This window comes from Caloenas nicobarica, chromosome 2 (genome assembly GCF_036013445.1).
Source record: "Caloenas nicobarica isolate bCalNic1 chromosome 2, bCalNic1.hap1, whole genome shotgun sequence".
In the NCBI taxonomy this organism is placed as follows: Eukaryota; Metazoa; Chordata; class Aves; order Columbiformes; family Columbidae; genus Caloenas; species Caloenas nicobarica.
The window spans coordinates 111,448,648-111,463,323 of NC_088246.1; the positions used below are offsets into that span (position 1 = coordinate 111,448,648).

Consider the following 14,676-nt stretch of genomic DNA (forward strand, 5'->3'; position numbering starts at 1 on the left):
AGCTCCAGGGCATAGACAAATAGGCACAGGTCAACACTGAGTGCCATCCAGAGAGCTAAATGTGACATTTAATACGACTGATCTTTTTTTGTTTGTTTGTTTTAAACCCAGTCCTTGTCCCACCCTTGGTGCGGGAAGCATAAGGAAATGGATTGAAGGGAAGATTTTCCCAATCTGCAGCACCATATCTGCTGTACAAACACACAATGTCCCCGCTGCTTGCCAAGCTGGCCTTTAATTGTGCTGGGCGATGGCAGAAGGCCAGCACCACCTCTGAGACTGCTGTCACCACCGGTCTGTGACACGCCTGCAAGCAACACATTTTCATAAGGATTCATGCCCCTCATTCACCACAGAGACCAGTTTTTATTTACATTAAAATCCTTATATACGGCAGCGTGCCACCTGCAACTCCCAGGAAATCCTCAAAGATGCTGGCTTGAAACAAAAGGTGTTTTCCACGGTAGCAGTTAAGGCACACGCACATTTCATGCTCCCAGGCTGAAAATAGGCTGAAACGCCGCATTTGTGATGCTGTTGTTTTGTGCTGTCGTTCTTGGAAAAAAGCAGGAAACATAAATACAGGCAGACCCGTGAATACCCCCACTCTAGCTGCCCTGCTCATCTGGCTTTGCTGTCCCTTGCATGCTGACCACACAGCGTAGCAGCCTGGTGGGAAGAAAGTCCTCCTCTGCGCCCCGGGGTGCTACGAGCGAGGCAGCATCAGAAAGCCCATGGCCAGGATCCTTGTATCTGGAGTTGCTCTCTTTGTGGAGGGTACCCAACAGCACCCAGAGCTGGTCTCTGTTTGAGCAAGTTTCACCTTGACCAGGCTGGACAGGGGTCTGAGCAACTCAATCTAGTTGAAGACGTCCCTGCTCATTTTGGGGACAGGGTTGACTAGATGACCTTTGAAAGTCCCTTACAACCCAATTTATTCTGTGATTCTATGATTCTATGGTGCATCCCAGAGGAATTCAGTCCTGGGCTTCGATCCCCTTACAGTAGCTGGAGGTCATGCTTGTGGCTGTAATGCCTTGTCTGCTTGCAGTGGTGAAGCTTTCGGCAGTGTAAGAGGTGGCTCAGTAACTTCCTCAAGGCACTTATCAACTAAAGTGCTTGGAAATACTAAGAGACCTGCTCCTTAACACCAGAGGGGTGCTCTTGTCCTGCAGGCTCACCTTCTCTAGCCTGATGGCTCCTTCTTGTTCCACAGAAAAGTGCACAGGATCTGACAGCTTTTATTAAACCTTGCCATTGATTTGCTGTTAGTGCAAAGGCAGCTTAGTGAACGCAACACAGCCTAGGAAGCAGCAGGAATGGGGTGTTTTCCGAGGCAGGCTTGAACCTCATTAAATAAATCATTAAACTTTGAAATGCCTCACTTTCCCAGCTGGCAAAACAGCACCCATCACAGGAGAGAAAGCAAACTTCCATATGTTCCCAAGAAGCAGGCGGCTGTGTGAGCATTTTCTGGGCTCATATGGGAACTTAACAGGGAAAACAGTATCAAAATTCAGATAATTACTTAGGAAAGAGGCTGAAGGTCAGACAGAGTCCTGCTGGGTGCTGGTAGCATGCATCCTTTGTCTTGGCCTCTGGAAATGGGATGAACAGTTGAAGTTTCTTACGTCAGCTGTCACTTATTCCTGCTGTAATGCTGCCTGACCACTCCTGCTCAAACCTGCTGAGGTCTCTTCATTAGTAACTTGTCCACTGTTGGATTTCCCTTCCAAGTTAAAAAAATACAAATGCATCTTCACAGAGAGCACACACCTCTAGAAAAATGGGCAAGAGTACTCCTGTCCTCAGTCACAGGACACAGCCAACTAAAGGGCACCCAACCTGCATTATGAAAATAAGTAGAAGTGGATCTTTTCTTGCACAGCACTGCTGCTGCATTAATGTATTTCCTGAACAGCTATGGATTTTCCCTATTCAAAGAGGTGAAGATCAAAAAACCTCCTTGTAAATCTGTTTCTCTCGCTGCCTGAAATAGAGAGACAAATTCCTTTCTCCTGCCTCTACTTGCTCAAATTTAATTAGTACCACAATTTCTTCCTGCACTGAGGAAATGGCTTCTTCTCCTGCAGGTCACTGCAGCACAACAGTATTGCGCAGAGCTTCTCTCACTAATATGAAAACTAGTTCCTGGTAAAATAGAGTGCTGTCACATAGACAAAAAATTTTAAAGCTGTCTGAAGAAATCCTGATATGTCATTACTGGTCAAACTCTTTAGCTCATTGTTACCAGGCAATGTATGTAGCAGCTACAGCTAAAACCCATGTAAGAGACTCCAACATTTCCATAACCACTTGGTCACATAGGTCAGCAGGCGTGCCTGGTTATTTATGCCACTAGATACAATGTGCCACAGCAGTGCTACAGTGAGAGCAAACACCCTTCCAGCACAACCGTGCTTTATCCAGGAGAAGGGCGAGATGCGTCTGAGCAGCATCTTCTGGGGGCACCTCTAGCCCCGGCCCCCCCATTTCCTCAGCACTAACCTCAGCACTCCCTGCAGTAGGGATGAGACACCTTTGCCTTAATCTAACCCTCTCTGACAAACGTGTATGGACGTGTGTGTGCTTGTGTAATTACCTTTTTTTTTTTTTGGTGTGTGTATACATAATAAAAACAGTCTCCACCACACACACGTCTTTCCCGAGGGAGAGAATGAGCAAATAAATTATGGGACAGATGTTAGCCACGCTGCTTATTAAACCATGGGATGGTGGCATTCAAATACCGAAGTGATAAGTGTGGCAGGACTGAAGAGAGAAAATCACTTTTAGGTGTCTGTTTTTTATAACCACATGTTCAGAGGAGGTGAGCACACAAAGTTTCTTTGATTTCTTTTAGGACATAATGTTTCATTTCCATTTCTTATTTGGAAAATATTAGGTTAACTGAGGGCAGCCCTACCTGAAGTGATACCTCCATGTGCAATGCAGTTGTTCCAAGCAGTTTGCCCTCGGGCTTTCCAAAATCTCCCAGTGAATGCTAGTGCCTTTTTAATATTGTTTTTATCTTACTGCTAAAACCAATTGCCAGCAAATCCAGTCATTAAACTAAACTCTAGTTAACTTGGTTTAAACTGAGATCTGTGACTGTTTCCTCTGCTTTCTAATCCAGTGTAAAGCATCAGGAGGACTAATTGCTGTTTTTTACTGCTTTTGAATACGCCACTGAGGGTATAGGTGTCTCAATGAAGGTTTTGCAAAACATATGTTCTGTTAATGCAATTCACGGCTGCTTTTAACAACCATCGTGCCATAGCAATACAGTATTTGACAGATGTTTTACATTTTTACAATCCGGTGGCATGCTATAAACCTCATCTTCGGTGGGGAAGGATTTACATGCTGTTTGATGTATGTGCCAGCCTGTGGCCTGCTGCTCCCTAAAGCGAAGGCTTATTTGCATCAAACATGCATCAAAAAGAGGTTTACGTACATGGTAGCACACTCAGATGCCTGCCGGAAAAAAGAAAACTCACTGTGATGGAGGTTGAAAGCCAATGTACGCATCTTTTGATAGAGTCTGTATGCTTCATCTGATTACACTGATGTGTAAAAGAAATCAAAATTTATCTGCATAAATGATTTAGAAAGAAAAGCAACAACAACAAAACTGGACACGGCTTATATGCTATTCCCCAGACGGTTCTTCAATCACCATCTTTCCTAGTCCTTCATTAGCACAGAAAAAAATGTTAGACTTTAATCACAAAGACTTCCTAAGTAGATTAAAGGCCAATTTTCACTGTCCATTTAACTTATCTTTAAAGCTCTCTATTGTATTTATCTTCTTAATCTGAGCTGAGCTTTTATACACAAATACTGTTTAAAAAAAGCAGAGAAAATACTATGTGGGGTGACTCAGCTCTTTTATTTCCAAAGACCAGCTTTGCAGCAGTCTGCAGTTAAAAGTTGAGTGATGCTGATATGAGATAGAAATCAATGCTAAGAGGTGTGGAAAAGTCCGGCTGGTCGGCTTCAGTGCTGGTCTAAAGGCCATCTTCTCTGCCCTGTTTTGGAAAAGGCCATATTTGTAGACCATGCAAAGTATCTGTTATTAGGGGTCTGTTTTTACCACTGTATATACACATATACAAAACTAGAGGTAAAAAGATAAAATGGAGTTTTTTGTTTTAAAGATAGATGCATCTTTATCTGTATTTCTTTAGGAGACTGTTTTCAACATATACATTTAATTATGTTATCTTCTGCGACTATATCATCTGTTTATAAGTGGTTGCTCTTTAGCTGATGTACTTTTAGAAAGATATAATGCCTAATGTGCTGTCTGATGTATTTTATTTCTGAGTAGTAGCCATGGAGGTGCTGCTTCTAGGCAGCTGGCAATGAACTTTCTGCATGCAACACAATTTTTTCTGTTTAAATGATTGTTTCTAGGCTGTAATGATGGTGTCTGCACTACAGTATGCACCAAGGCTAATCAGTTCATCTGTCAGCATTGTTTGCTACCCTGACAAGAGATTAAAATCATTGCAGGCCTGACCTAATAGGTGTCAAGGTTAAAAATGTCTCTCTGCTTCTTCAGGTTGGCTGTTCTCTGCTGTAACACCAATGGAGGCTTCAGAGAAGTGCCTGTGGATTTTTAAACTAGATTTTACTGAGTGACCTGTCTCCCACAGAAAGAAGCATTTTCACGTATCCAGCACTTTCTGGTATGTAGGTCACAGTAAACTTAGTTAACTTGCTAAGTAGCTCAAATGATCATTTAAGTTTGGTGTACAGTGGTGTGTTTTATTTTTTTTTTCCCCATTCGGGTCAGGAGTGGCCTAGTGGGCTAGTTCTTTACTCCATTCCCCATCCTGGCTCCATTTGGATTTCAGAGTTGCCTCTGCCTAACCTGAAGAACCAGGGAACTTCTGCGCTGGTCTTGGCGTGATTTCAGGGTAACTCACTCCAGCGGGAGAAACCAGTAACCCTGGTAGTGGGACGGGCTAAATAACCCAGTTCTGGATCTGAGAGCTGGTGGTGGCTGAGCAGTGCTTGGTGGACAGGGTCAGAACGGAATGGAGGTTCTCCTGGTTCTTCAGGAAGGACTGATGTGAGTCAGGAGGATTGCTGGTCACCTAACCCAGACCTGCTGACCAGGAGCTCAGGCAGATTCTTCTAAGCAGGGAAATGTTTCTACTAAATCATTTAGCTTTGTGCTAGGAAGATGCACTAATTATTTGCTGAGTAAAAGCAACCCACATGCATGAGGAGGTGTTATACCGTAGTGCTGCAGTTTCTGAATAAATAATTTTGCTTCTGTTCTTGATGTGAAAGGGGTTGTATAATCTGGAGAATAATGTCCCACCATTCCTCCACCATTGTTTTTCATTGCATTCTTCAGGATGTCACCGCTTGGCAGGTCAGTCTATCCTGCTGAAAACTTCAAGGCTTGTTGGACGAACACCGCACAGAACAGCTCCATCAGCTCGGGGTTCCCCTGTCAGTCAAACATGGACCAATTTTGAGACACACTGTCAGTGTTACAGACAGGCAAGGTCTGTAGCCTTGTGTGGCCTCCCATGCAAAGGTACAAATCAAGGTTTGCTACGGCCAAGCCACAGGTCCAGGGCTGCTCCCCAGGAAATCAGAATCAGGCCTATTATTTACCAGGGTGCTGGTTTCCAGAGGCTAATTCTGTTTTTCCTGACTTCTTATTGATGTTTTCCTCCCAAATATTTCATAGTCCTACTACTTTATAAAAAAATACATTTAATATCCTTTTTTTTTTAACATGACTACACATCAATTCCTATTTGTAAAACATTCAAGGTGTCTGTATAACATATTCAACTTGCTTTTTATGTGCACATAGTGAAACTGTGGTGTTGTCAGAGGCATCACAGACCGAGGGGAACACAATTTGTGAAGCCAGGGCTTTGATTTTTGTCTAAGATGTGATTTCCATGACAAACGACAGTGACATTGTGCTAATAAAATACCCCCTCAAAAGTCTTTGGTTTTGTCATGGAAATAGCTGTGACAAAATCATGGCCTTTATTGTTCTTCCTCTCATTCATATATGCAAAGTGAAGGGTTTTTTCTGTTCTGTCAATGCAATGTGAAGAAAATCGAGCAAGCAACAACACAATACACATCTTCCCTCAGACAACATCAGGAACGAAGGCCATATTTTAAAGACAAAAATACTGAAGCTGTAGTCCGAGACTTGTGATAAAAGTTCTCCAAGTGTCTAAGTTACTTAAGTCTCTTCTCTGGGCAGAAAAATCAATGAGATTTACATTCTTCATTGCCTAAGCACTTAACATTGCAATTCTTAGTAGTTAAAATATGAGGACCCCTCCTCTTCTATGTAAAGTGGGAAGATTTTCCAACACCTCAAAATTGTACCCCGTTGCCTGTTACTGCAGGGCTTAGTATTTTGGGGCCAATTTAGTTCCAACCAACTCAGTGAGCAAGAAGTGCCTGCTGAGCAGTGCCTTTGGGATGAGCCTGTCCATCTGCACTCAGCTCTCTCTTCCACAGCCTAAGCCAGAGGGATGACTGCGTGGGGGAGATGCAAAAGGAGGATGAGGCGAGTACCTGGGTCCATGACATCATTTTTCTGTGCAAACCTATTCTGAAGGCTTTTGTCAGGGATTAAAAAAATCCATTTAAGGTATAGAAAAAAATATCTTGGGATTTAACAGGACAAAACAAAATTTGCTGTTGTTGGCATTTAACGGGATTCATGTTTCATAGCCTAGCAGCACTCTTCCCTTTTAGCGCAGTATCTGCTTACATTGCTCAGCCAGGCTTGCTGCTGTCAAGAGACATTAAAAACTCAGTATCAAACTACCTTCTTTCTTCTTCGCATTCAGATATCTATCTACTTGCAGCTTTCAAGGACACTTTTGTTTTTCTTCTTTCTCCTTCAATTTTTTCTTTTTTCTATGACCTTCTCTCCTCAGATCTCAGTCCATCACTCCAGGCAATACTAACCGCAGCAGATGGCTGCCCTGCCCACAGCAGGGGAACATTTCTGCCACCTACCTCTCCCCAACTCTTGGCCTCCTGCAGCTCTAACCTGCAACCGATGGCTGCCAGACCCGGGACTTCTGAGGATCTGCATTGGGTCTGTGCAGTCTCAGCCCCACCTTTGCCTCCAGTTACTCCACAGGGAATGCCGCTTTTCTTCAGGCCAGCACCAGGACAAGTGGCTGCACCCACCTTGCTGGGCAGCTCATTGAGCCCTCCCTCACCTACAAAATCCTGCCCAGACCACCAAATGCTCTCAGGATTTCTCTGACTTTTTTTTTCAGAGGATGCCAGGATTGCCTTCCAGAAGGTGTTTGTACACCAGAAAAGAATGAATAACGAGAGAAAAAGCCCTAAATCTGCTCAGCTAGAAAAAAAAAAGGTGTTTTTGAGCAACAGGTGGTATTTTTTCTTATTTTAGAGACATCTATAACACTGCAGTAATCTCTCTCACCCAGACCTGAAGGCAGAATGTCTCATACTCCAGCAAGATGGATAAGAAGACGATAAACAGGGAAGGGAAGCAGACTTTGCTTAAAGCCATTAAGCCTCTCCAGAAAGCAGGCTGGGCTTTGTGGATACTGAAGACATTAGCTGTCATTTCATATGAAAATTATATGTACTCAGCAGCTTAATAATACTCTAGCAGGTTGCAGTGACTTACATCAAAGGAAGCCAAAACAGAGGAACAGGGTGGAAACAGAAGATGTGGTACCTCCAAAGAGAGCATGAGGAAGCTTGATGGCTCCAGATATTCAAGGAAGGAAGGGAGTGAAGATGCACACCTTGGGGTACCCTATGTGTATGATGATTTCCTCTGTGCAGAGGGGGACATGAGAGGAAGGGGGTGGTGGAGCGGGATGGTCCAAGTCTGGTCCTTGCCCTGGCACTGAGGCACAACACAGATGCGGTGTTGCCACGAATTCAGACGCCGGGTTCTATTTTGGGTCTTTCCCTGTAGACCTGGGTAGGTGAGTTAAGAGGCTTTAGACCATTACCAGCGATATGCAGTCTGTTTGTTGTAGAAAGGAGAAGGCAGCGTGTCGGGGGGTGGCTGACTGCAGAGAGGCATGAAGGAAAGTGGGAGAAAGGGGTGACTTTTCCCCCTCATGCTGCCCACATGGACACTGCAGTGTTGTGTCAGAAGGGGCACCCTGGGGTGCTGTGGCCCCACAGAAAACTGGCTGGCCTGGGAGGGATGCCACAGATCGCGGTTCTGCTCCTGATTCCCGCTGTGCTGCAGGACCCAGCGATGTCCCAAGGCCAGTGTCTCAGGCACCACAAACCCCTGGCTGAAATCCAGCTATCTGTTTCAGCCTTCTCGGGTGAAGCTGTGACAGATTTCTTCACATCCCCTTACACTAATTTGCGTGGCAATCTGCAAGGCTTCTCTTGCCCTGGTTATTCATGAGGCAATAATTCAGATAACCCACAGACACTGAGTGAGCTGCAGACCTTCTAAGAAGGCTGTTCATTTTATAGTAGAAGCTTTTAAAGTAACCTTAGATAGACTGCAGGCCCATCATTTATTTTCTGATTTGTTTAAGCAATTCTGGAACATGCTGGAATAATGGGTGGGGGAAATCCCCCAGCCCCACCAGCAGGAATATTGGAAGATAAAAGCCCTGGTGTTTCCAAAGAGCCAGTAGAAACATGTGATATATCTTGATGTCGCTGTATTTGCTAATTAGACTGGAAAGGAGCTTATGTTTAATTAATGTGATTCTTTTTAAGATCATCTGCAGAATTTCTATTTGCACTTAACCTTCTCCTTCTTGCTGTTGCTTGCTGCCTCCCTTTTGTTTCAGCGATTCCTGCTGTTTCTGAAGCACTTTGCCTGTCAAGCTACAGGCAGCTGCTTATCCTCACAGACCTTCCCACTTCAGGATGGCCAGAAGCTAATTCTGCAGGCTCGTGTATCCTTGATTTGAAAGGCAAATACGATTTCCTGGTAACAAAGCTACAGATTAGTCACCTGAATTCTCTTCTGGATCATTAACAAAAATTACAGCTGTCACAAGAAACAGAACAGCATTTTTACTTGCTGGTAGTCAGCGTTGCTTGTCATTTACAACTTTAACTTATTTCATCTAGGAGAAAGATCTTTTAAGGATGCAGCAACCTCCCCCCTTTCCCTGCAAAGCTGCTCCTGGTAACTGAGATTTTGAAAACAAACAAGGACCTTTCAGTTGTGGCTTGTCTTCTTCAATAACCATTGCAACTATTCTTTGACCTTCTAAACAGTTGCACATGCTCCTCCTTCCACTCCCAAACTAAAATTATTGCAGCAATTCAGCAAAGTGTCACAACAAGAAGATTTTCAAGCAAGTAAGGTGGCCACTGTGGACAATTTTAAGCATTCAGACTTGGGCAGGGCAACTTAATGGTCCCAAAAAATGCTATTAATAGCAGTGAGGCTTTGGTTCAGCTGGGAAGGCAATTATCACTAGCATGGCTATTGCTGCTCAGGACTGGCACTGGATGCCCCTTGTTTTGGCTGGGGCACCAGAGAGCTATTAGACAACAGTACTTTTCAGTCACTGCCTATCTTGATAAGTGGCAATTTCCATAATGATGGCCCACAGGTGGACATTTTGGCACGAGGTTAATAGCCACAGTTCTGACTGATATGGGAAAACCCATACCTCAGCTGGCTGATATTTGGGAAATAGAGAGTTTGTTCTTATCCAACAGCTGAATTAAACTTCCTAGAAAGCTGGCCATGACGCAGCAGGATGGGATGTGAGGGGCTTATCGCTTGACAGAGCTAACCAGGAAGGCTTCTAGGGATCCCAGATGGTGCTCTTTAACACAGGAGCCTCAGAAAGCCTCAGCAAAGGAAATTGAACAGGAACGAGCCAGTTTAATGATGGGATAACAAGTCAGAGCAGTTCTGGGGCTCCCAGAGAAAGCACGTGGCCAAACAGATGGTCCCAGGCAAAGTAGCTCGAGAGGCTTCCACCTCTTGGAAGCGCATGAATTCTCAGCTGCATTTGCTTCTCAGTGTTAGCCACCGACTTTACAAAAGCCCTGGTTTTATTAGTCTCTGTGTGTAATGCAGATGAGACACAAGCCTGGATTAACATTGGACATGTCATAATTTTGTTATTATGTTTAGCTGGCTGGTTTTCTCTCTTGTGAATGACTACAAGTGAGAAGCCATATGGCCTCAGAGGAACTGAGAAGATGAGTCCCACTATCTGTGTGAGCAGCTGTTTCACGGAGTTCAGTGGGGGAATTTAGAAACCTTCCCATGGCCTGATCCAGTGCTCACAGGAGTCTGTGGAGCACAGCATAATATTTGGCTTTGCCATGATTTATTTCATACAAAGCAGCATTCTTCTTCCCTTATGAATAAAGGAGGAGTTCGAGAACTTTTTTTTCTCCCAGTTAAATGAACCTGGGAAGCATCATAATAAAAAAAACCATCATGAAGCACTCAAGCAGCTTGTAAATACTGAGGGTTTTATTTCCACTTCACATGGTCTCTAACAGACTCTTAAACAAGACCACTTACAATTCAGTATGCCCAGAGATCTCCATGGTTTTCCCAAAATGAAGGAAGTTCTCAGTAAACGCTGTACATAGCCAGTTGAACTGCTAACAATAAGTTAAAAACTCTTTTTGTATAGTCAATGCAGGAATACCAACAATAAAAATACAGTACAGGTAAATTCACAACAATATTACAGTGAAACAGATTGACTCACATTTATGTGATGGTACAGTAGCAGTATGTACATGCACTAAAGTGCGAGGACCCAGAGGCATGCAAGTCAAGTATGGTAGGTGTATTTTACAGCTAACTCCATAAGACTTTCTGAGGCATTCTTGGTTGTTTTTTTTTGTTTACACTTTTTCTTGTGTTTACCTGTATTCCCCTCCATCTCAGTTAATACAAGTCTAGTGAACTAGCTTAATGGCTTTCTTCACTACTTAAAAGGTATCGCTTCAGACAGTTGAAGCATCTTTAAGAACCTTACTTTTAAAAACCGGTAACACTGACATTACAATAGAATAAAATTAAGACTCTAGTTTTACGAGAAATAATAATAATTAAAAAAACCCCAAAACAAACAAACAAAAAACCAAACAAAAAAATGAAAAACTGAAACTGAAAACATAACAGTGCAAATATAACCAAAAGGCAGTCAGTATTTGGAGAGAGCGCAAGCACGTATTCAAATTCCCTTAAAACTTAATTTACATTTTTTTTTAAATCTTACTTTATATCATTTCCCCTTCCCCCCCCTTTTTTTTGTTAATATACTGTATGTAGAAAAGATGGAGACAAAAATAGTATTCTCAGCTATGAAAAAAATTATGTTATTACAGGCACATTAACTGTTTCATTCTAGAAACACCTCTGTTTTCCCAGGCCGGACATTCAGCAGCTGCGTCTGAGAACATTCTTCGACCTCTCCAAGCGGACCTCTCTCCTTGGTGGCAGAGACGGCTGGTGGAGGTGACCTGGCGGAGGTGACGACTCGTAGCCCTCCCTGGTTCCTGCGTGGAGTCAGGCAGGCTCGCTTCCCCCTTCCTGGCTGGGGTTCTCCGCCGGCAGCTCCTGGGTTCCGCTCTCCTCTGAGGAAGTCAGGTCTCCGGTGGACTGCGCCTGTGAGGCAGTAGGGGAATGTGAAGCCCATCGCGACGGTGGGCGCCGGTTCGCTGGTCTCTCTGGCCGGGAGAAGCAGGGCTGGAGGGATGGGGCTAGTGCAGAACAAGGTAGTTCCTTGGCAGCCGAGAAAGCAAAACAGCGGTTAGTGACTTGCATTAGAGAGCTGTCTGGATGCACAAAGACTTAAGGAACAGAAAGTTCAAGCTAAAGCTAAGCGGGACAAAAGCAAGCAGCAAACATCTGGCCGTGTGTGGGCTCCAGGTATGTGCATGTATGTCTGTGATTTATGGAAGAGGTAAGAAGCGAATGAAAGAAACAGGTCTGGGATGAGCTGAAGTAGCTGACAAACTTTCATTTGCTAGTTCTCCTTGTGCTAAAAAGAGAAAAGCTGAAAAGTACATTTGCATGATAACTCGGGAAAATCCACTATTCATCACATTGCTCTAAGTGCTGACCTGGCATAAAAGAGCCAGGTTTGGCATTTGCAAGTGGGGTGAAAATCAACCACCGACTCCTTTTGCCTGCCTCAGAGTTCAGACTGACATGCAGGAAAGTCTTCTTAGCAGCAGAATAATGACTACAGGAGTAGTTTATGATTTCCAGCTGGATTAAAGGTCAGGCTTACCTACAGATTTCATTTTATGGAACATCACTTCTTACGGCCAGCTGCTGAAGCCTGAATTACAGGATTCAGTGGTACTGTACGTTAAAGACAACATTCACAGAAACGGAAGAGAATGGAAATTTTATTCCTCTACCAACTTTCCAGGCTTGGTTGGCCTGCCTCTGTGATTAGAAACCATCTGCAGCTGTGATTTTTCACCTTGGCACCAAGTTGCTAATTGCCTCTAATATTTATGGACTCTGTTCATAGCACAGCTAGGCTTCCTGCCTCATTCTGAGTGCTCTCTACATCAAAATGAGTGATTGTAGGCTTAAGTCTGTCCTGTGGTGCCAAAGCCAAACTTCTGAATTTCATTGCATACTTCGTAATTTATAAAAGCATATCAGAGGAGTTTGCCAACCTATAGAAATGTGTACACTGAGGAGCAGTCACTGGAGAGGACAGGAGAGTTCAATAAAAACCAGTCTCAAAATCAGAATGTAAACTGGTGATAAATGAAGAGACAGACCAGAAACGATACAATCCAAAGGAAAAGCTCCAGCATGGTAAGGCATAGGGAAGCAAAGGCAGAAATAGAACGATATAGTGGGAAGCAAAGGAGGAGGAGAAACGTGACTTGAGATGGAAAATATTGGAGTAGGTAACATGATATGACTGGCAGTGAACAAACAAGGTGATATGCCATTGAACCTCTCCATTGGAGTGGGAGGACCAAACATGAATGTTACATGACAGAAAGATCAGTTTTGAAGACACAGAGCTGAGGTGTGGGAAATGGAGCTTGTGCAGGCATGTTTTTTGGATAGAGGAAGCCTTTGTGGAGGGTGAACCTCGGTGTCTTTGGGCAATACACAGCAAAGAGGTTGATCCACAGCCGCACATCACTGCTCGAGGCAGAGCTGTGCTCATCTGCCCTCGGCACGCATCGAGAGCGAGACCAGTGACCATGGCAGGGGCTGCCCAGGGGGCTATGGCACCTGAGCCTGCACCGCCGCCTCTCTGCATCCTCACCCCCCGCCCCATGCCTGTGCCATAAACTTCACAAGGACCCTTGCTAAAGCAACAGTAAGGCTGAAATATAGATCGGTGCTAACGAGAAGATTGACTCCGTGTCCTTACTTCACCCCATCCCATTGTGCCTGGGGCAACATATGGTCTGTGAAAGCTGCCACTAGCCTCAGATTTGTTAAGAGAAATCCATATGCACGGCAACACTCACAGGCAGCGCAACACAGTGAACGGAGGCTATGAGATCTGCAGGCTTTGTCTTAGCCTCTTTCTAAACAGTGGCTTAAAATGATATCTCTATAACGCTGCTTGCTTCTGGCTGCTTTATCCTAGTTTCATAGCAGTAAATGAGAGTCGACATGGTGACAACGCAATTTATTTCCACTGCTGCCTCCCAGTTCAAAAGCCTCTCTCCAGCATGCCCACAGATGTTGGTCAGCTTTTACGGAACAGCAGGCTTAAGCTCATCTTATCTGTGATGTACACATGCCCAGCACAATGCAATGGTGATGGATGTTGCTCCAGGGCCAACAAGTGACTGGCAGCGTAATCTTACAACGTGCTGGCTGATGTGTCAATCACCCCCACCTGCACTGTGCTTTCCTTGGCATATGCTAAGGAAATCCAGCCACGATAAGGAAACTGTCCGGAATGGTTTGCGAAAAGCCCTGCTCACTTACCACATGTAGCTGTCATAGCTAGAAATGTTTTTTTTTTTTTAAATCAGTATCCTGTGGGTAATTTAGTTTGGTGGTGTGGGTGGAAAGGCAGCACTTCTTAGCCCAGACATTGAAAACAGGAAAGATGATTTCATGTTTAGTTTTTAGCTATTTCCTAAGCCAGGCTGTCAGCCACCATGGCTATTAATAAATAAATAAAAGAGTTTTCTGTCTCTGAGGCACAGTGGATGGTCAGAGATCACATCTGCACAGCTTCTTCCCTCCCTCCGCTGCAGCAACACCAGCCACTGGCTAAAACTGTGCCAGGAACAGCTTAATGAGCAAAGGTGACCATCAGCCATGGCTAGTGCTGGAGGTCCTCAGCCCTCTCCATAGGCTGCTGTAGCCGTGGCTGGAGGGGGATGCACCCTGGGACAGCCAGAAGCCCTGCACAGCACTGTGTGTTTGTCAAAAAAAAAAAAAAAAAAAAAATTTAGTCTAAATCTGAATTCCTCCCCAACATTTTTGCATACCTTTCTGTTGGTCTTAAATGTTGCCATTTTTTTAAAGTTTAACAAAAAAAAACCACACCAAAAAGCCAACAGCCTAAATTTTGACTTAAGTGTGACCTCTTCATAGCCCACGCTGCCGCAGGAGATGGCAGATGGACTCTATCCTGAGAACTTCCTGACCGTCGCATATGAAGGACCCCAAAGAGATGCTGGGTGCACGGCGATACCTCTGGAGTTGTGGTCATTTAC

The 14,676-nt window shown here is 44.3% G+C and overlaps 1 protein-coding gene across 10 annotated transcripts in view; it reads right to left on the reverse strand.

The window, feature by feature from the left end:
- Positions 1–10,472: 10,472 nt before the first annotated feature.
- The window catches only part of MTCL1 (microtubule crosslinking factor 1), a 107,896-nt gene continuing 103,692 nt past the window's right edge, over positions 10,473–14,676 (reverse strand). For 9 of the 10 annotated variants that reach the window (XM_065629363.1, XM_065629358.1, XM_065629356.1 and 6 more), the window contains one exon: positions 10,473–11,737. In XM_065629363.1, the coding sequence (XP_065485435.1) occupies positions 11,522–11,737 (216 nt within the window). In that variant the 3' untranslated portion in view covers positions 10,473–11,521. The remainder of the gene's footprint in view (positions 11,738–14,676) is intronic. The other variant, XM_065629359.1, reaches the window with a different exon arrangement.